Genomic DNA, 25,682 nt, shown 5'->3' with positions numbered 1-25,682 from the left:
AGTTTATGATTTTAAGTATTTAGGCATCGTTCTTGACGATAGTCTTACGTGAAAGACCATGTTCGTTATGTTATTTCTCAGGTTGGTAAAAGAGTTGGTGTCTTAGGGCGCCTTAGAAGGAATATCACTATACATGCAGCTCTCGAGATGTATAATTCATTAATTTTGCCCATTTTTGATTATTGCGATGTTGTTTGGTCCAGCTGCAATAAAGCAGATATGGAAAGTCTTGAATCTTTGCAAAGGCGGGCCTCGAAAATTACAGTTAAATCTAAATGTGGTACAACATCCACCGACTATCTTAAATTTCAGAGTTTAGAAGATCGCCGTAACGCTCATATTTTAGGTTTAGTGAAGAGGTGTTTAAATAATAATGTACCACAGTTTTTAAAGAATTATTTTTAGTAGAATAAGCAAGTTATTTCAAGAGAAACAAGAAGAAGCAATTTTATATACTTACCTGCAGTAAGAACTGAGACCGCCAAGAAAAGTTTTTATTATAATGGCTCAGTTGTGTATAATAATTATTTAGTATATAAGAATTAGTTTTAATTGTTATACTGTACTATTATTAACTTATAGTTACTTAGTCTCTTATTATTTATTTTGAACTTTTTTATTAGTCTTAATTTAGGGCTCCTATTGATAACAGATATACTTTTAAGTATTCTGAAGGGATTACCCTAGTTAAATAAAGGTTTACTACTAATTCCGGTATCCTGGTTACCTTACACCGGGCAAATACTTGAGATGGAAAGGAAATAAGAAACTGGCAGAAAAGATACAGAAAGACTAATGTGTAATAGGCCAATAACAATGCATGCAGTTAACGTTTTTATCGCCCTCACCTTTTTTTGAGTCTCCTGATTGGTCCATCATGTGGCAATTCACCCCCCCCCCCCTCCGGGGGTACTCCCTTATTTGGCCTATACGGGGATGTGCCACTGGACAGGGCATGGTTTTTTACCTCTCTGTTCTAAACAGGGTATATACTTTTGTGCGATGGCGAATTTGTCCTAATTATAAACAGGATATTGCCTGCACGATTGATTGTTTGTACTGCAAGTATACAAAGGCAATGGCTATAAAGAGAATTTGCCAATTGCAATTGCCAATAAATGGCTTAAAACCAAGACGGCGTGCATTTTGTCGTTTGTCCTTAACAGGGTAATAAAATTGAGGGTGTTGTGCTAAACGGGGTATGTATTTTAGAATTTTTTGTCCTAACCAGGGTCAGGTTTCGAACCCTCAGGGGCTCATCTTTACCCAAATATTGGTCGAGTTTCTCGTTCTAGTCAAAGCATTATAAAAGTATAGACGACTGAAACTTTTATAAGAGGTTCTTAGCGGATCGGGAGTTCACTGTTAGAATTTTATAGTTTGAGGCCACTCGTCCTGTGTATGCAAATTGGCTAATGCGACGCCGTGAAACCCCGAAAAGACCAATTCATTTTGTTCTTTCATTTTGTCGTTATATACTTGATATTTGTACTACATAACTCAGAGGCACCCTTGTTCGACCAGGGATCCGCTCATCGAAGTTCCCCCCCCCCCCCCCCCCCGCCACCCCCTCGCTCCTTATCCCCGTGGCACCAATCTGACACTTTTTTCAATCTGTCTGAATATGTCTGGAAGAGGAAAGGACCTCGTCTTTGGTTATTATCGGCCCCGATTTTAACTTTAAGCCCTAGTTGATATTTTTGTCGGCTTGGGATATTTTTTACATACGTAAGTGTTTAGGGATCTTTAGGAATTGTGCGGATCGATCAAGCGTGCTGATATATTATATTGGTAAGGGAGAGAGATAAGTTTCCGAGAGTCTCGTGTTTATTATTCCTTTTTGGTAGAACACATTTCCATAATCTGAATTGTGTTATAAAAATGGCAGCGACCGTTTACGAAAGGGAAATAAGGACAGGCGGCTACCTCCCTTAATGGGTTTAACTTGCCCTGTTTTTCTAAGTTGAGAAACTGAGTCGTAAACTGAAGGTGGCTTTCAAACTGAACATGAGGTATCGTGTTCATGTGTTTTAGAAGACCTAAAATGTGACCATTCGACGTTGCGTTGAGGAAGAACAACAAACAGGTAAAAACCCGCTTGCGCGGAAGTAGCATTTTCGACAAAGTCTTGTATTGTGTCTTTTGTGCCTCTGATAAGGATTACAAAGCTTCCAGTTGTAAAATGAAAGAATTTGCCACGCTCATTGTCTTACCGTGCATTCAGGATCGAGATTTATTTAAAAGTGATCGAGGTGCTTATCGGAAAACTAAAATAAAGCCGGCCGTAGGGAAACCAATGTGGCTGTGGCATTAGCTTGAACTGACCCCTATAAAAGGACTTCATACTAAACAAACGTCTAAGTAAGAGCTAGAGTGTTTTGTGACGTGTGAGGGATGTCGTGTTCTTTATTAAACTTTAAAATTCTGTATGGTCAGTGTCACCGCATTCTTTGTTAATTTTTTTATGCACAACCCTAAGCGATGGAAAAATATAACGACTCTCCGTCCCAAAGTCTCAAACACCTAAAGTGAGACCAAACTCTGCAATTCACACCCCTAAGCGAAGCGACAAGGATCCCTGTCACTTTTATAGTTATATGGGACTCCCAGCCGGAGCTTTAAAAAGTTTTTAAATTTTACTTTACCAGACATGATCTTCGCGAAATAGCTGTTTCAAAGTTTTTCTCTTGCGTTTCAAAGTTTGAAAAGAATTATTCTATGAGGGTGACACAGAGAAATCTTGGGATGGGTCTTGTACAGTAAAAACGAAAACATATAACCAGGTGCCTGATCTCAGACTCACGCGATATACACCTGATTACAATAGCGTTCTCATAGGAAAATGAAAAAAAGGAAAGTGAAAGTGAGAGGAGTAGGGATCTGGTCTGCTGTGAAAGAATGAAGCAGAAAGCACCTTCTTTTTACACCGTGGCCGAAGATCCCGAGGAGTGTGAGGGTTCTTTGTGGTTGAGCCTGCGCTCTCCTCGCTAGCTAGCTCCGCAACGGTTGGACACGACAAGTATGCATACTTGACCGCCTTTCCTAGCAACGAGAATGGGCAAATTACCGCGGAAATACGGCGGAAGAGAACATTCGACTGCAATAGTATAGTTTCCTAGAGGAGAGAAGCTTCAGTGGTATGGTTGCGGATCAAACGAGAAAACAAGGAATTTTAGAAACCGTATTTTCTTCTTTGGAGCCTTTAACGGGAAGATCTGAGTAACGGAAATAATACACTTTGACAATGGAATGAATGGAATCAAATGGAACCAATTACTACACGCATAAAAGAAGGAAAATGAACAATTGCTTCATTGTAAAAGTTTTCATATTTTGTATGTTTCTTGAAGCAATTGTTGATGGGTCTTCGAGTAGTGGAAGAAAAGGTAAGGCTCTATATTATCTTCCGCATACACTTGTAAGATTTCTCAGGGCAGGCCACATGCGTTGCACTGCTATTGAACTAAATGAATGGATTATTTAAGAAGTTAAATGCAGGCTGAAGACAGTTAATCATTTCCGTACAGCATCAAAATGCGTTTAAGAAGGAAGGTTTTTCCCTTCACAATTTGTTCATCTTTTATCATAAGGTTTATTGGGCGAACCAGATTTTTACGAAAATACGTGCATGTTAATAGATTTTGAATTGGTGTTAAATATGGAAAGCATTCATTAAGATACAATGGCCCTTTCCTTTAGTCGAAACTTACAAAGGAATTACGTGCCGAGGATAGTCTGCACAGATTTTAGACAAAAATTAGGAGAACAACAAGACCTGACTGCCTTAATTAAGGATGGCTGTAGAAAATAATTAACTTTGCGACCTAACATGTATGTTACTAAGCAAAATTTATCTTGTTATCATATACGTAGACACTTTGTTACGTGTTAATAGGTCTTAGATTTTCAACTTTCCTAGCTTTTACCGTTTACATTACTACATGACATGTTTTACCACCAAACATTCAAAGTTTAGAGTAGGCAGCTGTTGTCGACTTGATTTGTTTTTGCTCAGCAAAACATCCTTTGCAAAATTTTTAGACATTAAGAATAATTTCTGGAGTCAAGTGTGCTGTTTCTGATCGAGAAATATACATGAACCTTATAGTTGAGAAAAATGAAATATGAGCAAAATGCATGGCACGACGGTTTGCTTTAACAGCTGTGAAACTTCAAATGTTTGGTGGCAAAACATGTCATGCCAGGCACCCTATTAGAACATGTTTTTTTGTCCCGTGTCCATGCTTAGACGCAAGCGATGGTATTTTAACGTAATTATTTTCACACTATTTTAATGTTTGATTTTTGTCTTTTATTTGTGTCACCAATTAGTGCTTGACACATTGATCAAATTCACTACTACTACTACTACTACTACTACTACTACTACTACTACTACTACTACATTACTACCTACTATTTAGCAATCTGTTAGATGTGGTGATAACATTATCAGATAAGGGAGGTCTTAAAAATAGGTAGGGTTTTGTAGCCTGTTCCAGACGCTCAGGAAGTGGAGAGTGGCACAATTAAAACAGCAGAAGAAAAAGCTAAACAGAAGAGAGTGGGAGGGGAGGGAATGCCTGTGAAATTTGTCTTCAAAGACTCATTCTGCCATCGCCTTATAATCCGACCTTAGGTTTTGTTCGCTTTTTGTCTTAAAAGTTGTCAATCAAGCAACAGGTGACAGACCACACTATTAATTTTACTGGAATATTCAAAATATGTATTTTAGCAAAAAAAAAAACAGTTCTTCTCATTTGGATTCTATAATCGATTTTTGTATCTTTTATACAATTAACCTTTTATAAAAGAACTGGCAAAAAAGTTGTTTTACTATCACAGGGCAAATTAATAACAGACCATATCATGCCACTGGTTTATTTAACATACCTTTTCATTCATAACACTGGCTGTTGAAATATTCAGGTAAAAATTTGTTGACGATAAACAATCTTGTACTTTCTGCTCTTCTGAATTCACAATCAATTCATCCATGCTTTCTCTACTGCTGTAGAAACTCCAACTCTTGTGAACAATTGTGGTTGAGTAACCATATTCATACACCTTCAACAATCTTTTTTGATACTGGGCTCACTGTGGTGTTTTCCTTTCACTATGAGCTTACTTTTTAACCTGAAGAGAACTGAAAGGGCGATACAGGTTGATGACAATTGCAAAGCCATACTAACTGTCCTTTGACAAGATTCTGCCTCAAAGTGATTTTTCCTGTTCCCTGCAAATTCACCATCTTGTTTTCACCATGTGTTGAAGACAAACTGATGTGTGATTTTATCACTGTCACATCACATTTATTTTAACCAATCAAGGTGATGGACATCTGAGTGTTGACAAGAGCCGTCAAAATAAACCAATCAGGGTATACCACTCAAGAATCTAGTACTGATACCAGCATAAATATACCAGAACAAGTTTTACAGGTGTCTTTTCACTCTCTCTCTCTCTTCCTTCTCTCAACCCTTCACAGTTTTTTCCTGTTAGGTTCCTTTTCACGGTTCCTGTTCACATTTCTTTACCTGAGTGCTGGGAACATGCTGAGGGTTGCAATGCATTTGAGACATTACACTGTATGGCTGGGAGAATAATCTCATCATCTTTATCATCGTCATCATCATCATCATCATCATCATCATTGTAACTATCCTTTGTTAGTTACCAGGGTTCTCAATAAGAGCCGACAGCTGGTGAAATTCACCGGCCAGCTATTTCACATGAACTCACCACCTACTTTTCTGTTGAAATTACCCCCCAAAAAGCCAAAATTTAGTGATGTCTGCTTTCTGTTCAAACACTCAAATTTTTGCTCCAGAGTACTGGAAATGCACTCTAAGAGGCCCAGATTTCAAAGCTTTTCTAAGGGGCAAGCCATTAGACCCCCCTAGTACACTGTAACTCTTTCTTTCCACGCTCGCCAGTCGCGCCTGTGGTGAGAGTTTTTTCCTTCTCTGCCGACTCAAAAGCTTTTGCCAGCTACTTAAAACCTTGAAGATCCTGTTTTAACACATAAATATTAAAAGCACAATGCTTGTGGGATCTGTGAGTTACCCTGAGAGAAGTACTGAATTTATCTGGCCTTCATGTTTAGAATATAATTTAGCTTTGCTAAGCAAATGCATATAAAAAATTTATAATAATCTAACCCCCATCATTGTGTTTATTATTATTCAGAATAATTATAATTATAGTAACATATGTAAGAGATACCATCTCAGGAAACATTTGAAGCTTAACGTCCCATGCCTTTTAATTGTGACGAACATTGCTAAAACTAGGGGCAATTAAGTTTGGAATGTCACTTTTGTACCTGAACTTATTCACTTGGTCCACAGTATTAAGAAATACTTAATTATCGCAAAAAATTCAAAGGCACTTGTGTTGAGGTTGCTGCATTGTAGGGGTTTCAGCAACATATGTGTTGTACTGATTGCTATGACAACAGGTCTTTCCTGGTCAATAGTATTTTCATATTTGTGGCTGTTAGTACAAAGCTGCAGATCATACATTGTAGACAGCCATCAACTGGAATGTCCAACTAAAATTTGTCCATTTTGGGATTAAATTCTCCATTTGATTAAACATGATAACCAGAAACTCAAACCAAATACTGAAGACTATCATTTTGAAGCTGAAAAAATACATGGTTCAGAAATAAAAGAAATTAGTAGCCAACAAAGTAATATATTATTTGTATGCCTTATAACTTTTGTGGTTTGTCCAACTAAAATAGCGACCTGGTCAGACGCATCCTTTTTGAACAAAAATAGGCCATATCCAGAGGCTATTCCAGAGTTCCAAAGTCTTCCACTTTCAAAAAATGAGTTTTATTTGCATGAGAATGAAGAAGGTTTTTTATATCACTTAAACTTAGGGCACTTTCCATTTATCAGAACTGACCGGCCAGACCATTCCCATCACAGTAAATAATTTCTCTTCTGATCAAAACTATCCAGCCAGATCAGTCAAATACGAATTAGCATGTACAAAGGAGATGTTTTTTTTAGAAAAAACTCTTTGAAAAAGCCTGTTTCAGTTTCAAACTGACTGGTCCGACAATGGTCTGGCCGGCCAGTTCTGACAAATGGAAAGCACCCTTAGTGTAACTTTGAAACAGAGGTTTTGTGCACGTGGTAAATGTTTTCAACCCTTTGGGACTGGCACTAAGTGTCCATCTAACAGTGATGTCCATCTTTTAGAGAGTCAAGTAAAGAGGGTAAAGAAAGGCAGGGACTAACTCGGTTTCTGTGTTACTGAGGTGTCCATTGAGAGAGAGTCCACTTTATTATATAGACGCGAGTGTTTTACTGGAAAATATACCACTCGTAAAATTCATAAAAACTACATCCGGGAGCCGAGTGGTTTATTTTCCATAATCTCACACGTGAGTTTATCGATGACGTAATTTCGGTCATTTCCCTCTATTATTTTATCGATGTCTTTTTGTCTATATAATAAAAAGAACATTACACGGCGGCTTGAAGATATGAATTTTATTTTCTCGTGGCAAAAACAATATTTTACGAACGAGCTGCGCTCGTTCGTAAAATATTGTTTTGCCACTCGAAAACAAAATTCATATCTTCGCGCCACCATGTAATATTCTCTATGTATACAGTGCAGTTCAGGGTGAAAAATGAAATCTAATGTGGGAAGTGTCATCAATACCATGAAGAATCTGACTCAGTCATCGTAATAATCTAAATCACCATGACAACCTGATCAGTGAACTTTTAAAATGCAATTGCAACTTGAAAATTTAAGTTTTCAGTGGTGTGGTTTTGTTCTTCCTAGGTCCAAGCCCACCACGGAATTTAAGAAGAAGTGTTGTTGGCGCTCTGGATAAAAGGACGCATCATGTTTATTGGACAGCGTCACAAGAGACTTATGGTTTAGCTGTCAACTACTCTGTGGAACTTTGTATAAATGACTCTGTAGATGTAGACAATAATTCCTGCCAATGGAGTCGTAACTCTCTATGCCAACCCAGAAACATTTTAAGTGCCATTAAAGAATTTTCCTGCGTTTTGGAAAGAAAAGACTTCTTCTCACACACTGGTGAATATTGTAACTATACTATTTGTGTGGTAGCCTCAAATGAAGTTGGGACTGCTAAAAGCTGCATTTTTGCACCATGGGTTGACAGTGGATTAGGTAAGGCAATAATTAAAATACAGTGAAACCTCAGACGACAATGGAATAGTATCCCGTGATGCACCTCGATTCATGTTATATTATCACTGCGTACGTGACACATCATTATCAGTAATCTTCAGCACGCGTGAAGTGAACATTGATCGCAGTGCTCGATGTGGATGGTTTCCAAACCTGTTTCGGTTCAGCAGCTTCTGCTTTTGAGATTATCGAGTTGGCTTATATTCACTGTGCTTTAAAGGAGAATTTCAGCTTTACTTTGACTAAGAAGGGTTTTACATGTATTTCACTGATCTGTCGAGAACTCCTTTGTGCGCTCGGTCGCACTGTAAACACAAAGTATAAGACTCCACAATTGATAAGCTTAGCTAGGTTCACTAGCAGAACCCAGGTCACAGGAGAACCAAAACTATGACTGATCTATAAAGTGGTTCCAACAAAACAGCCGCTAAGCTGTGAAGCTAATTACCAAAGGAGAATTTATTACAGCACTGCGCTCAAAGGAGCTGAAGTTTACAACGGCAGTTACAAATAAAATGTAACCTATCGATGCGACAAACAATTCTCTAAAGCACAATCTACCCGGTACTGACTCAAGCAATCATCAAGGAAATTTCCTGGCAAGAATACTGATCTGTTCTTTTGAATAAATAAAGTTTCTGATATTTCTTTTTCAAATTCTGAGCAGGCCTGTTTACGCTGTGCAGGCTTGCATGCTGCGTGGTACCTTTCTTAAGGTTGTTTTCACACTGAAACACACCATTATGCACCGCTCCTTCTTCGAATTAAAATAATTATAGACAAATTCCTTTTAAAAATAACCTCTTTGAAAATTCAAAGTGATTGCTTGGCATAAATATTAAAGCGCTCTCGAAAGCGCCCAACAGATTGTAGCCTTCAGCCGGCTTTTACACATATATTATGACACATGGCGTTAAAATGTGATAAAAGATTCGAAATTTAAGCCATCTTTGGTCGACAAAAAAGTCTTCAAAATGTGGGTACTTCTGGGTACTTCTTAGCCTGTACAATATTCAGGACTTCATTTTGCTGGCGTGACGTCGACATTTCCAAGATTTCAACATATATTCCAAAAAATCTTGAACATTCATGACCTTGTTGTGGGTCACTGAACACTTTGTGATGGGAAGACTACTTGAAACCGTGAAAATAAATGTTTCTGTGCGGAAACTTCGCTTAAGCCATTGCAAATCGGAGAAATCATGTCAAATAACGAAATAATGTAATTTTCTTACTTTTACTGGAAATCGAGTGAGAAAAAAGGCGACGAGAAAACGACCTTATTTCACGATGGAATCTGCCATGACTGCGATATTGCGTGATGCTTCTTGAAAAATGCATCATGGGATACTATTTGCTCGTCGTCTGGTGAAACCTGTATTAAGCAGGCCCCATATTAAGCAGACACCCTGTATGATGAGTGGACCAATAGCTGTATGTGTCAAACGTTTCTTTTCAAATTTTAAGTAAGCAAACCTGTATTAAATGGACATCACTTTTAAGCAAACACCAGCAAAGGTACCCTCTTACATGAATGAGGTTTTAATAAACTGATGTGAGTAGGGGAAGACAGGGGGCTGTCAGTTTGGGAGAATCTAAGTTCAGGAGGGGTGTGGGAGGCAGGAGATCAGAGGAAAGGGTGAGATGTGGAAGTTCTGGTTACTTGTGGGAAGCAGGAGAAATGGGGTGGGCTAGCACAATGCTTAGTATTTTGCAGTTGAAAGAGGGTTTAAGGGAGGAATCATGGGAAGGGGCAGGATCCGGGAATACAAGGTATGTACAGACGGAAGGTGGTTTGGATCTCCCTGATCCCCTTCCCCTCTAAAGGGTTTATTATACTTTTCATTTTCCAAGGCTTTTAAGATGGAACAGAAATATTGTGTAGCATATTTGTTTAAATTTAGTATCAGTGCAAGACCCACAGATTCTGCAAGCTACATGTAGATTGTGTGATCCTAGTGTTCCAAGTGACTTGTGCTTTAAACGAATTTTAGAGCTGTGGCTCATACACAACCTAAGTTGATGGACTGAAGAATCCTGATTTTTTGGGCCAGCTCACAGCTCTTACAAGGCCTCACATGATTGGCTACGGCAACAGTAAACAAACAACCTAAAGAACCAGTAACAGTAGACCCTTGCCTGAAAACAATAGTTCTGCATGCTTGCAAATATCAAGTTAAATTATGATATGGAGCTACATGTAATCTGAAGAGCTGAATACCATCCATGTTTTTTATCTATGCTTGAGACAATTGCTTGCTTCTCAACATTATTTCGTTTTGGAAGAGGAGGCTGTGCGCTGCAGTCCAATCCCTTACCTTTTTGTACACAATTCTGAACAGATAGGGTAACCCTCTCATAAAACCTCCATGGAAAAATGCTGCCCTTTTATGTACAATGCACATGTTCATGCTAACCATAATGTTCTTCAACTTGTGAACTCTCTTCCTTTTTATATATCTGCAACCTGAAGAAGGTACTGCCATGTTTTGAGCGGACCCTTGCCCATGTACATGTGTAATAAGGCCTTCACAGGCAGCATTACAAATGTATATTCCCCTCTGGGCAATGTGTTTTTCTGGACCTACCGTTTGGTGAATATTTTAATACCTGAGTCCTGGGGATTTTTGCTTCCAGGAGTTATATTCAATAATTGTTGATTCCTGTCATGTTACTTCCTTTCAGCTACTCCTCTACCACCGACACAATTCTCTGTTCTGCCTAAAAATACTGGAGGTGTGAGGGTACAATGGGACCTTGGTTTCTATTCTGCTAATGGTGCAGTTGTCATAGTAAAATACCATGCAGAACATAAACCGAACAAGGTTTGTATAACATTCTATGTTATTTTCTTCTATTTCCTGTGTTTATTGTTTTAATGATATAATAGGCCATTTCTGAGTTTGCCCAAAGCCTTATGTTTCAAACATTAATTTAAAATGATTTTTTTTTATTCTCACCCAAATAAAACTCATTTTCACAAGAAAGGTTTTGCACTTAGCCTCAAATGAAAGGCCCGGAGATGATTGAAAAGAAGTGGGGTTAAATCCAAGGAAAATGGGACTTAGTTCGAGTACTGTACTGATATTTCATTTTACCGTTCATGGCAAACTTTATTTTAGCTACTAGTATGTGTTTAAACCACCTGTAAGTAAGTAACTTTATTTAGCCAGGGTAACCCATTCAACAACAAGGCCGGCATACATAGGGGCCCTGAGAAAATTATGTACTAGGGGTATAAAATTTAAAAGTTCCTTGGATGCCCGTATGCACAATTATGTGATGATAAATCAACAATAATACAATAGAAATGTAAGTAATTCAATATAAAAGGCGGGTGGTAAGAGATAAGAAATTAAAGTTATAAGGTAAAATACTTTATCACGATATTTATAAAATCATTTATGAAAGTGGCACTTTTAACACAATTGAGTAAACAATTGAAATTAACAGTCCCTGCATACTTAGAAGTTCTTCTTTTGCGCATGTTACGTTTAGGCTTTGGTGGGTGCAGGTGGTCCCTTCTCCTAGTTGCGTGATGGTGCAAATCTGTATTCCTTTTAAAATATTGAGTAAGATACTTGGGTACCAGATTATTTAAGCAAACTAGAATACATTATTTGTGCATTTTCCTTCTGGGAGCTAGATTTAACCAGTTAAGCACATGGAAAGTACCATTTGAGGCATCATTCCTTAATATAATTTGAGATGAACGGTTCCCTCATGCAACATCAGGGTAGTCAAATTAATAATGGCTGCAAGAGTAATTAGTATATACCTGTTTAGAGGCTTCCATGTATGATCGTATGCAAGACAAAACTGAAAAGCCCTAGCCTCCTACTGACCTTGCTGCTTACATACTTGATGTGATCTTTCCAAGAAAGGTTTTCATCTAAAACAACACTTTCTAAAGTGTATAACTGTATACAAAAATTTGGTGATTTGGCAAGATTCTGCCAACTTCCAAAGAGCATTGATTTTGTTTTACTCTGATTTAGGATAAGCCTGCTACTTTCCATCCATTTTACAACTCAACTTAAATCATCCTGTACTATCTTAGCTATCACAGAGGTGCAAAAAGTGTAAAATTTGTTACAGTATCATTGACATACATGTTAATAGACCAGTTTTCTAGACTCTGGGGCCGGTCATAAATGTATAAAACAAAAAGCAGAGGCCTCAAATTTGAACCCTGAAACTTGTTTATATCATCAGTGATCATTGTTTGGTTGAATAGTTCTTGTATAATTATGTCATTGTTGTTAGGTACCCTGAATTTACCCTGATAATTATGGTATTATGTTTGTGCCCACATCCCTTAATTAGGTACGGGTGGTAGTATTGTAGCACTTTGTAGAATTCATTTGAATAATTGTATTATTTAGCTACTGTCAGTAATAGGCTGCTGAACGAAATTCAGAACTAGCCAGCCAGATGCCTTTTTTTTCCAAAAGTGTTGGCTAAAAACCTGTCACCACTGTGCTCACTATTAGGATGGGATCTGTTTTTCCACTGGGTCTTGTCCTCCTCTATGCCACACAGTTCCAGAAGGGATTTTTACAAGGAGGGCTGTTATTTGAGAGGCATTAATTTTTGCCCAGGGGTTGTGGAATTAGTGTCTGGCTTCCCTGAAATTGTCAAATTCCATTGGGATTGCCCTTCCCTACCCGACCCCCCCTGCCCAGGGGCCTTACATCAATAGGAGCTAAGCTAAGCCAGAACTTAAAACTGCCGTTTATGAACCCTGGGGTTATACATCTTCCTAAGGGGTTTTAGGATGGGTTATAAACAGAGGGGGTTATATCCTGCGGGGAGGGGGGGGGCTTATAATGGGAATAAATTGCAAAAGTGCTTCAAACAAAGTAGTGCTGATCAAAACACGTTTTGCCTTTACTGCCTTTCATTAAGCTTTAAGACGGAATCCACTAGGAAATTAAGTAATTTTAATTTTCAGTGGACAAAAATCTTCTACCAGAATAATTTAAAGCATATTGCATCATTTTTTACATTAATTTTTCAAGGGCTAAAGATGTAATTATTCAACTGTAATAACACCAAAGAAAGTCTCTTATTGGAGCCCGAGAAAATGAATGTCAAATTTCACAAAATTACATCTTACACATAAAATTTTCAGAATTTTACCTGTGTTTTCACAATTCGTGTGAAATTTGACATTCCTTTTCTCGGGTTCCCATGAGAAATAGTCTTATTACAGATGACTAAGTACCTCTCTAGAAAAATGTAAAAAAGGATGAAATATTCTTTAAATTATTTTGTAGCCTGCGTAGCAAGCGTTTCCGTTTGGTTTCGGAGCAAAAACAGACCGTGGAAAGGGATTTTCGGTTTTGACCGCGCGAGAAATGAAACGAGAACCAAAAAATGAAAGAGAGAGGATGGGGAGGGGAAAGAAGGAAACGCTTGCAGACAAACCCCTCGATTTTGAAAACCTGCGTTCGCCAGCGAACGCAGCACCATCCTCGGAGACCCAGGGGCAGTCAGTCGGGTCGGGAGAAAAGGCGGAACGAAAGTTTTCGAGTACGGGCAAAAGAGCCCAAAATCGAGGGGTTTGTCTGCAAGCGTTTTCTACCTTTCTTCCCCACCCCTCCCCGCTCTTTTACTTGCGCCATTTTTCGCGCGGTCTTTGACTCTTGTTCCTCATTCTTTGCTCCTAAACCGCACAGAAACGCTTGCTACGCAGGCTAATTATTTTGGTACAAGGTTTTTGTCCACTGAGAATTAAAATTACTCAATTTTCTGGTGGATTCCGTCTTAAAACGTCATAATAATGCGTATTTAGAGAGGGGGCTGTAATTAGAGATAGAGGGTGCCTATATCCAGTGGGACTTATAATCTTATATTTAATTCTGTTCACAAGTTGATGCGCCTATTACTGGAGGAGGTTATGTGCCTTGATGAAAGCAATTTATGATTTTTGCTACATTCTGTATTAATATTATTTGTTATTGTTGCTTGCAGACCAAGGAAGTAAGAGAGAGCAACAAATTAACACTGACAAAGCTGGAGGCATATACTAAGTATTGCTTCTATGTCATGCTGCAAACATTGAGTAGTCATGGAAAGCTCAGTGCTCCAAGTGATGCATTTGGACCAAAATGTGTCCGGACATTAGCAGGAGGTTAAACTTTAATAAGTAACTATTCAATTAACAATATAATGCACATGCATATGCTACTGTATATCTGCTGTAGTTACTTTCCCGTTTTACCTTATTCTCTCGCTAGTCTTCGCTAGTACTGATCTTCACTACTTCGCGATTTCAAAAACGTCGCAAAGTTTAACACGAGGTGGCCTGTTCCAGGTTCCAAGACTAGAGAGCTTTAGATTTGAACAAAGTAGTATGATTTGTATTGGCCGCCATGTTGGAGGGCATACTCTTGCCCTCCAACATGGCGGTCAAAACGGAGCTTGTAATTTGCAGGTTGCAGGTCAGAATTTGAAGTACGCGCGAACGGTCAACGCTAAAGTGATTTTGAGAATTAGAAAAAAACTGTCTTTACAGCGTCACGCAAACCGGAAATATCTCGTCCCAGGAAATTGTTTTTTGGGAGTTAGAATTTGCTTCGGAATCCCTGTGGATCAAAATTTCTCAGCTTCACACTTTTAAAAATAATAGCGAATGGTAAAAAACCGGATGTGAAAATTTCCGGTGGTCAATGATCCACCTTCCACGTGCCGCTATCCACGGCTATCCACGGCGTGGATCCAACTTGGATTTAATAGGAAGATACGTTAACTGGTCTCTTTTTGCTATTAAACTGATATGAATTTTATTTTGTGTATTATTGGTTTTCACATGACGTCACTAAAAATGAAACTACAAAACTATCGACCCTACTGAGATTTTACTTTCATGGTGTATTAGAGCAGCTGAAAACTAATTTTTAAACAAGTTTTCACTTCAAAAGGGTTCTTGGTTTTGTAATAGTGTGCGCTTGAATTTCTAAGCTTTTGTGTGACGCAGCATTTACATGACGGCCGAGAGAGCTGTCATTTAGGTTAAAAAAGTGACTTTTTTCGAGGAAGTTTGCTATCTAAACAGTTCAAGTATTAGGAAAAGTATTACTTTAATGTTTATGAGTTCCTCTAGGAGTAAATTCACGCTTTTGTAGCAAAACTCGGAAACAGATGTTTCCGTTGGTTTCCGTCCGCCATGTTGGAGCTCATCCGGATGAGCTCTAGCCTCCCACGCAGGCGTTTTTAGGGGAGCTCGTTGTTCATCCCTCCCCACAAACGGGAGAGGGATAAAAAACGAGCTCCCCTAAAAACGCCTGCGTGGGAGGCTAGATGAGCTCCAGCATAGCGTCTCCATACAAAGCTCTATAAATTTGGGTAAAACATTTCCCCGGATATCTCGTATACGAATTATTCCTTCGACCCAAATCTTGGCGAGGGTCTTCGTATATTTACCTCCTTTCATCTCCCAGATTCTGGACTTTATCTGTCGCATGGTTTTGATTTATATTTTGATCTATTTTGAATGGCGTGACACTGAAAACCAGCAATAATCGAGTTGCACGTGGAGAGTGTAGCGGAGTATTTCATCAGCCGTTAAGTGTATAGGGCTCCGGCTGCAAAATCTGACTCCCCCCAAAAAAATTCGGGGACTTTCACAAAATCAGTTTAGCGTTGACCGTTCGCGCGTACTTCAAATTCTGACCTGCAACCTGCAACTTACGACCTGCGACCTGCAACCTGTAACCTGCACATTCCACCCTAAAAACTACTTTTTGCTTGTATCTTGTTAAATGTTTGATAGTTACGCTCAGATGTGCTGAAAACGTTACCACATCATCTTTTCAACAATTTCCTTGAAATTTAAGTGCAAAATGTCTGTTCAAAAAGAGGTTAATTCATAGTTTTAAAAAATCCCATTTTGGTCACGTGCCCTGCTACGAACTTACTCATTTTAAGAAAATGGTGCGGGTTTGAAAAGCCAAATCACTATTATTTTGTGTAAGATATGACCCACTAATGGTTTTTTGAAGGCAAAATCATGTAACTTTCATTTTCATTAAAATGATGTCACATGACCTCTTAGTGCAAATTAATGGCCTGTTTCACAACTTGTTTCCGCCACTACGACATTCTCGCCAAAACTCAGAGTGGAATGACGTCCGCTATCAGGTTTTCCCGCCAAAATGACGTTTTCTCATGCGCAAGCACTACTTATTATTGAGAAAGTAGTTGTCCTCGTCTCAGAATCTAAAGCTCTGTAATAGTCTAGTATCGAAAGCAGATCGAGAAACGTTGCACGAACACAGCGTGTGAGCTGGAGAGAGAAGAAGTAGTGGAGCCTGTAAGCATTGATTCCAATGCCTCATTCCGGTATACCCCTTCTGGTATGTTCTATGATAGGTCAATTGTGACAGTTTACTTCAACACTTCCTTTAAAAAAGGCGAGCAAGTGAAATACTCCTACACCGCACCTTTGGACGTTTCGACATTTGACATTTAGACACGAGAAACGGTTTTTAGGAAGTGGGCGGATTAAGGTATTTAAAAAGATGCTTACAAGCTGTCACTGTCCGCCGTTTTCGCTCGTGCACTATTTCACTGCTCGCTCGCTATTTTAGCTTTTCTGCACTCTGATCGAGTGCGTGGCACAGGCTAAACATGCACGTGGGAAAATTAAAATCGTGAAATTTTATAAATACTGTATAATTGTAAAATAGTTGCTTTCTTGAAAAAATGAGTTTTATTTGCATGAGAATGAAACTTTATCTTCGTAACAAATACTTTGCACTCACACACGTTTTGGAAAATAGACTTGGGTTATACCGTGTGGCACGAAATTTTTGCGGATTGGCGTTTTTTGGTGTTTTGTGGGAACTAATTGTTGCGATTAGGACAGATTGGTTTTTTTGCTGGGAATTAATTTTTGCGATTTTCGGAAAGTACCCAGTACACAGCATTGCTACCTCTAATACATTGATAATTCGTTTTTATTGAGTACGTGCAATAGAAATAGTTTCAAACAATAAACGGTTATTTCGTTGAATACCGTTTTGTTTCTTAATGAAAGAGAGAAGTTGTGATTAAACAGACGCGATTTCTTAGTTTTGTATTTTTGTGTAGCGAATTTAAGCTACAGAATATTTACTCTGAAGTAAATTTTTGCGGGAAAAATGTTTGCGGTAATTTTTATTTGCGGGAACTTATTTTTGCGGATCGCCGGAGAAATCGCAAGAATTAGAACCCGCAAAAATTTCGTTCCAGACGATATTAGTGCCTCTTGCAATATGATTATTGATTCTTCAATGTGGTCTGAATTCTTTTTTTCCGTAATTTCTAGATCCGACCGATCCACCGGTGGTTCAACGTGCTCATTCTGTGCCTTTCCCAGACAATAAATCCCTGCGAAATGTGACGGTGGAATGGACGGTAGGTTGTTTAGTATTTCGTAGCGTAGTGTCGCAGATAAAATAACGGGTCTTCAGCTTAGTAGCTAGATACAGAAGGATCTGTAAACGACAGGTGATATCAAATTTACAACAATTAAAACAGCAAATGGAAACGTTTCTTGACCAAAAACAGAACATCGTGGCGTGCAATTTAGCGTTCTTGCAAACAGACAAAACAGCAAACGGTTTTTGTTTCGTTTCTTTAACGTATCTTCGTACGTCGGTTCGTTCAAAGTTAGTCTTCTATTTTTAACGCGAAAGAAGTCGACCTCGTCGTTTTTAGCCTCAAAATTAGGGGCTGAATCCTTCTTGTTAAAGGTTTTGGGTTTTATTAAAAGGATAAAAATTGTCGAAAACGTTTACGATTTATGTCAGCCTTCAATGTTTTCGACGAAACCGGGCTCAAATTTTCCCCCATGGGCAAAGCCGTGTAACCGTGTAATGATGCCTTCCGGAAAACTTTGCCTGCAGGCGGCCAGAAAGAAATCTAGAAAATTAACCGACCACGCCGGGAAAACAACTTCTACCGCGCGCGCTGATTCAAATGTATTGATAGTGTTTTCAGTGACACGAAGAGAATTATGCGAATTGATAGGTAGGGGAGAAGGGGGGAAGATGTAAACAGCATTAAAACACATTTTTGTCTACCGTGTGGCACGAAATTTTTGCGGGTTCTAATTTTTGCGATTTTTCCATCGAAAAATTTTTCCCGCGAAAATTTACTCTACAGAAAATATTCTCTAACTTCATCGCACAAAAATGCAGTACCAAGAAATCCTGTCTGTTCACGTAGTACTTGTCTCTTTCGTTCAGAAACAAAGCGGCCTCACTGAATATCACTCTTTATGAAGTGAGCTCCCTGTAAAAAGATTATTATTATTATTTTATTTATTTTTTTAAATTAAGAGGAAAGAATCTTTATTACAAAACCTCAATTAAAATCCTATTTACAATCAACCTGCTGTTACAAAAAGTCTAATTAATTCATCAAAAACACTATCTACAATTCCATCCGTTACAAAAGAAACCCCTCGTCCTTCATTAGAGAACAAAAACAATCCTATATATTATAAGTGAAGATAGAAAAAACTATTCATTTACAAATTCTAAAAAATAAAAGTAACTTAACCTTACGTAAAAGAAGAGGAAATAGATATAATTAATAATAAAAGTTCAAAATTCTATAAAATTAAGAATTCCATTATGCAGAGATATTAAGATCCTGCAATCGAATTATACTAATGACGGCTAAACCAGTGTCCATAAAAAGCCCTAAGTATAAAAGCATATAGACACGTATTTCAGATATCCGCACCAGCGACATTCATTTTACAGTCTAATGATTGTTCTAGCTTGCTACGAAACGGCGTTCGCGAACCTCTGACGCATGCATGTACCGATCTTAAGAGTTCAAACGAGATCTGTGTCCTGAGCCAAGTGATTACAACATGATAAGACTCGGTGTCTTTCTGAGCTATCTTGTCTGCGAGATGCTTTAAGAACCGCTGACACTCGTTTCCCATTCCGCCATTGGTTCCAAACACTAAAGGCGTAAACGAACCCATTTCTACATCTAACACCCGCTGCTGGTACTTGCGCTTCTTCTCTTCTTCTTGCTCTTTGAACACTTTCGATGTTGGCTTGCTCTGGTAACACTTGGAGTTGACGTGCGTAACTCTAACATCAAAAAATGCCGTAACTCCTCTTGCCCAGAAACCTCCCGCTTTGATGTCCAACCTTGCCTCAGAACTTGTAACAGCGCTCCTCAAATGAAATCGCTCGTTGTCCAGGGGTTGAAGGCGTTGTTTGATTTCGACATTATTGCAGATCTTGTCGATGAATGTCGTTAACAAGTTCCGTACACCATCATGTCTCTGCGCTACAAACCCCCCCTTTTTACAAGAGAGGGCGTGACTAACGGTGAATTTATCCCCACATATGCAATGACTTGGTAAATCGACTAAGGGTAAGTCATAACGCAAGCGTAGCGAGTCTCTGAACTCTTGCTTGTTGAGGGCTAAACCTTTGTCTGCGAGAGGCATCGCATTCAGCCAAGAACTTGCGCCCTTGTCCCTCGATTGATTAACCAGACGCAGCAGGCCTGGGGAGAGGCTTGAATCAATGCTATCCATTTTCTCTTTGGCACTTGCTCTCTTAAGTGATTGTTGATGCCTCTTTAGCTCCTCCGTAGATCTTTCTCCTGGCACCATGATGGAACTCTGTGATGTAATAGAATCTACGTGGGCGGTGGTTATTAGTCTCGAGGCAGCAAACTGCTGCGGTGCCTCGGATTTCAGATCAGGAATGCCTAGACCCCCTTGACCCGTTGCTAAGGTAGCAAGTCTGCGCACCTTGTTAGGGAGAGGCTCTGATTGACCGAACAAAGTAGGGAGTAGTAAATCTTCAATCACTTCCTGGATTGGATCGACATAATCTTCAAACGATTCAATCGTGCGCATGAAGTAGGTGAACTTCGACTTGTAGCCTTTTGTGAAAGCAATATACGCCGCATGGGGCTGGCTCTTCGCTATTTCAGAGAGACGTTCGATTTCCTCTTTCCATGCACGAACCTTCTCCTCACAATACTGATCTTTGTATTCTTGCGACGCAATAACTGCTCCCAGATGGCGCTGGCCTTCACTCGTTGTGTTGACTTCCTCTCCAAACACCCTCTTTGCTTCCTCCGCTAGTTCCCTAGACTTCACAATAAGCCAGCTCTTTGTCCCATTCACAAGGTAACCAAACTTTTGTCCTTCCTTACTCAATTGCCTGTACCAGTTGTATAAGTCCACTATACTCCCTCCTCCAGCTGAGTCGTCTGCAAGCCACACCTGTTCAACCAATGGGCAATGATCCCTCAAATTCTGTATCATTATGGATGCATTAAGTGCATACCATGGCATCGCTAGCGGATCTCCTTGTGTGGTGCCTTCTCGAGAAAGTATTTCACCTCCCCCACAAATAAACAGTCTAGATGGGCTTCTATATGTGTTAATCACATAGAGCGCCATTTCTTTGCACATGATCTGGATATTGTGTAAGGCCGCTGACCTATTCATTTGGTTAAAAGCGTTACTAGCATTAATTAGCAATATTCCATCTGTTCCTTCTTCAACAAACACTTGACTCATTGCATGGATTGCAGCCTCCGCTCCTGCGTTATGACCAGCGCAAACTTGTAGGGGACCCGCCGCTTCTTTTATTTCCTCCTTTAAGAAACCGCTGACCGTTTTCCCCACTATTCTCCTCAGTACCTCTCCAACACCAATTGGTCTGATTCCCGGGTTCTTATCCAGCGGGATAAGCCTGCAGGACGTGAAAACTTCAAGTAAGGATGGGTGGTACGATTTCCTTAGCAGATTTCTTGTGAACACGGCTAGCTCTTCTCTCAATATTTTGCCCTCGGTCTTGAAATTCTTAGAGCACAGGATTCTCTTACACAGCTCTGCGTCCATTCCAGATGGTCCGGCTGAGCCCTTGGTTTTACTTACCGAGTTGTAGATCGATTCTTCGTCTATGAGGTCATAAACATTTGGCGGAATATAATCAATTGGACCATGTAACAAACTCTCTCTCTCTCTCTATTATTATTATTATTATTATTATTATTATTATTATTATTATTATTATTATTATTATTGTTATTATTATTATTATTATTATTATTATTATTATTATTATTATTATTATTTATACAGTGAAATACTGACGCACACCGTAGTATTGTTTGAAAATATGTATTTCTATTGCACGTACTCAATTAGCCTGCGAACAGCAGACGCATTTCGACGACCGGAAATGTGTCTGCTGATCGCAGGCTAGTACTCAATAAAAACGAAAATATTATCAATGCCGGGTACTGGGTACTTTATGAAAATCGGAAAAATTAATTCCCAGCAAGAATAATCGAAAAAATTAGTTCCTGCAAAACACAAAAAATTGCCAATCCTCAAATACAAACTCCCGCAAAAATTTCGTGCCACACGGGTCTATTGCCGCATGTTAAGGCGCTTTTGTACTGAAAACATCGTAAAAAAAAATGGTCAAGTACTGAACAAGCCAATAATGAGATTGTTGCTAAAAAATCCTGGAGGTACCTTATTGCAAATCTAGCCAGATATTATATATACTCTCCTTGAGTTCTAAGGGTCAGTCCTTTCTTTCTTATCACGATTAAGTTACCCTAGCTTATTTCAAGTGGCAGTCCTTTTACTTGTCTTCGTTCATGGCGAAAGACAACCGTAAACATGGTACATGTATCATTTCAGTCAAATAACTTACCGTCACAATCACAACTTTGCTTTTGTCTGTAACTCGAGACACCCCCCCCCCTCCCCCCCCCCCCCTTAGTTAAGTTTTTAAAAAGTAAAGTCTTAGTAATTTTCCTCTCTGTTAACCTCTCTTGCAGCCGGCAAAACAATCTTCTTGGAAAGGCACTCCAGGACAATATGTCCTCTACACTTTTCTTTCCAACAGGAAGCGTACATATAATATAAGCCATACATCAAACAGAACTGTACTGCAGAAACTCAATTCTGCAGACAGTTACAGTGTTTACATACGATCATGTAACGAAGAAGGCAAGTGCAGTGTTATAGGAAATCGCTACGTCATCAAGCCATTGCAAGGTAAGTTGGATTTAGACTGCAGGCCTCATTTTTTTTCCTTGTCATTTGTTTCTGTTTTCTCAAACCGCATCAAAGTAAAATAAAATGTAATGTGAGCATTTCAGTATCAGTCGTCCAATCTCGCCTAAAATAGTGCATGTCAATGGCATTTGTATTTCCATAACAGATGTAATATATTCCCTGGATTAAGTTACAACAAGACGCTGTGGGAGCGTATATTTGGGCGTCGATGTACTAGGCGTGTGTGAATTTTTTTTATGTGTATTAGGGATGTGTGAGTAGTGCAGTAGTGTTGTATACTTTAGGGTTTGGTTGAGATGCGTGAAGTGCAAGGCGTCGAGTCATACTGGACGTGAATTGGTAAGATAATGGCTGTAGTTTGTTAATCAGTGAAACTTGTTTCTCGTAGAATTTAATATGAAGTAACCAAAAATAGTTATTTTGGGAGGTAAAAGTGATTTTAGGTGTTGCAGTGAGGAAGCCGTGGAAGTGCTAATTTGGTTATGAAGGGATAGTTACAGTGTGTCGAAATGAAGTGGTGGCATCTCAACCAACCCGTAAAATAAACAACGCTACTGCATTATTCACACATGAAAAAAAACTTCACATACGCTTAGTTTATCGACGCGCAAATATACGCTCTCACAGCGTCTTGCTCTTTTAGGAGATGTATTGATATATCAGTCTGGAGAATTTGTCGGTGGATATAGGGGCTTTAAGACCGGGTTGAGGAGCAGGGATGGTGCAGTGGTGAAAGCACTCGCCTCTCACTAAAGTGGCCCTGGTTCTTAGTTTCCAAACTTTTACTCGATCCAGAATGCCTAGTACGTGTCAAATCAAGTTCTTATGGGCTTCTGAATCATAATTTTTTTTCCCTTCCTTTTCTAGATAACTTATTCCAGGCAAGCAAACAGGAAGGATTCACTTCTGCACCAATAGCTCCGATTGTAGTTGCTGTGATTGTTTGTTTAGTAGGAGCCGGGATTGTTCTTTACATTGTCTTTAATTTCAGGTAAAAAATTACAAAGAATATCACTGTTTGATACATTTCCCTCACCCCCTCCCCTGCAGCATCTGCGGACCTTCATGTGGAGCGCGTGTGCTAACTCGAAATCTGGCCCTCTCTTCTTTAGAAGTTTGCTTTGCTTTTTTGCCTGCTTCCCTCGACACCCATGAAGCCTTAAATGTATTGGATGACCTTCCCCTCCCTCCCTCCCCCCAAAAAAAATACTAGCTGAATTGCCTAAAGCCTATGTTTCAAAGCGAGGCTAATTGCATAGCCATGGATAATGATTTTTAATTTTAGTGCAAATAAAAATCATTTTCTCAGGAAAGGTTTCACACTTAGCCTCGTTTTAAAAGTGAGAGGTATTTGAACTCCTAAATGGCCTAATTGTGGGTTAAGATGTGAAACAAAGCTTCAAACATTTGATACACAGAGATATGTGAAATTGATGCTGTCATACATGTACACTGAACTTTATTTAACTTTCTTTGCAGAAAAAATCGAAGGGAAAATGCCTCCCGACCACCCTTGAGTGATTTGGTTCAGCTAGATGACGTAAGTACAGACTTCGCATTACTGATTTTTATTGTGTTGCCCAGAATTCCATACATTCTTTTAAAATTTTGACGTACACGATCGTGGCTTTTCCTTTTGTTTTTAAGCCCTAAAACCATAAAAAAGGTTGCTTTTGTAGTAACCCACACTAAAAATCAAATTTAAAAACTTTAATGTTGTCTTATGACTAAAGAATTAGTTCTTTGAAATGTAGTGGGGGAGGGGTGGTCTGTGCACAGGCTGCATCCAATCAATATTTCCTAATTACAAAGAGCTAGGAGCATAACCGCCCTTTGTTCAACTTATAAGACTCGTGCCCATATTTTACTTTTGTAAGTGCCGATCTTGGTAAGCCAGAGACAGTAAAGTCAAGAGTAGGTTTGGGTTGTTTTTGGTGTTCGGAAATTATTGTTGGTTCGACATCATTAAAAAATGACATTTCAAATAGCTTGTGTACACACACACTTGGGGGATCTGTACACAGGCTATTTGGATGAGGCTGAGTATGATGTGAAGAATTGTGTCGGTCGAGCAGATAGTTATCTCCCAAGGACTAAATTATTCCTTCCGACACCTACATTATTCTTGAAACTACCGGGATGTACAATAGCCGGATGCAATAATTGTTTTATTACTCATTCGAAATCTCGCATAAAAGCTCGGAAAATGCTACCTCGATGCAAAGGTCCATTCTACAAAATATTTCCTATTTCTCGGCAGTTTCAGGATATGACGGGATCTTTATTTTGGCAGATATTCTTCGTTCTGCAGATGTCCGCCCTCAGTGATATTATTGTCTATTCTTGCAATGATTTTGAGTCAGTAGTTCGGCTAATTCGTTTTCACATAACATGCTAAATCTTTGGCCATTTTCTCTTGCTCTGCACAGCAAAGACAGCTGAGCGACCTCGCCGTATGCTTGTGCATCTCTTATTAATATGCTTGACGGCAGTCGTATTGATATCGGCAACATCTTCCAAATTAAGTCGATGCTAGGTGGTCATTAAGGTGATTTTAAGCCACTCATAAACGGAGAAATGGTTTGAATGAATATCATTATGTACTTTGCCGTAATGACAAAAGTATGATACTAACAACTAAAATGACACCTATTGATTTAATTACAGCTCGCTGACCCACATGAGTATAACGTGGCGGAGCAATCTGAACACACGTATTCGGCCTTGCACGCTGACGTCTCTAACGATGCTAAAGATGAAGACAGAGTCTGATAAGCTCAATTGAAAAGCTTGGCAATCAAAGAACAACCCCACTTGAGTTAAAACTCAAAATGACAGTAGACAGCTTAGTCGAGTACTTTAGGTTCCAATCATATAATCGAATATTCCGGGGGCAACAACCACAGTTGAACGAACTGTATCAGGGTTGTCTTTTCGGTATACGGTAGACTCCAATTCACTTGGTAAGTACACAGATAAATAGATAATGGTATGTGAGACCCGTGGGGCTGTGCCTTGGTAATGAGTTTCAACAAGGGGGAAGGTGGGGGGGGGGGGGGGGGGGGTCGGCTACAGGTGCAAAACGGAGTTCACCTCGTAATTATAAAGTGGGGTCTGTGTTCCTACGTAAAACTCTTTCTCCTGGGGCTGTTTCGTGCTGATGAATTCCAACAAGGACAAGAAAGCTTGTAATGGCTTCCACTGCTGGTGATTTGGCCGTAGGAATTCCTTAGATTCTTGCATATTGGGTATCAGGGTAGTTGTTCTTATCTCATTGTTGAACTTTTTTACTTCTCCTTCTCGGTCATGCTTGCAATTGGCCTCCCTTAGACCACTTTGGTTTCTTAAGCGTTTTTCAGTCAATTTGACCTATAAGCCAAGCTATTAAGTCAAATGAATTTTTATATTAATAGCACGAATA

At 39.2% G+C, this 25,682-nt stretch overlaps 2 protein-coding genes across 2 annotated transcripts; one reads left to right on the top strand and one right to left on the bottom strand.

Moving 5' to 3' along the window:
- The first annotated feature begins 3,088 nt into the window (after positions 1-3,088).
- Positions 3,089-25,300, top strand: LOC140926358 (uncharacterized). Its single transcript, XM_073376110.1, has 9 exons — positions 3,089-3,386; positions 7,810-8,169; positions 10,876-11,015; positions 14,167-14,326; positions 17,504-17,592; positions 22,021-22,240; positions 23,129-23,252; positions 23,741-23,801; positions 24,929-25,300. Exons 1-9 carry the CDS (start codon positions 3,254-3,256, stop codon positions 25,031-25,033), a joined length of 1,392 nt encoding a protein of 463 aa, XP_073232211.1. The 5' UTR covers positions 3,089-3,253; the 3' UTR covers positions 25,034-25,300.
- LOC140928867 (uncharacterized) lies at positions 18,439-20,515 on the bottom strand. The gene is made up of 2 exons (XM_073378674.1): positions 19,010-20,515; positions 18,439-18,471 (listed from the first exon to the last, which is right to left on the bottom strand). The coding sequence occupies exons 1-2, from the start codon at positions 20,513-20,515 to the stop codon at positions 18,439-18,441; spliced, it is 1,539 nt and encodes a 512-aa protein (XP_073234775.1).
- Positions 25,301-25,682: the final 382 nt, after the last annotated feature.

This window comes from Porites lutea, chromosome 2 (genome assembly GCF_958299795.1).
Source record: "Porites lutea chromosome 2, jaPorLute2.1, whole genome shotgun sequence".
In the NCBI taxonomy this organism is placed as follows: domain Eukaryota; kingdom Metazoa; phylum Cnidaria; class Anthozoa; order Scleractinia; family Poritidae; genus Porites; species Porites lutea.
Note: the sequence above shows the minus strand (reverse complement) of the source record. Positions and strands in the feature narration are given on the sequence as shown.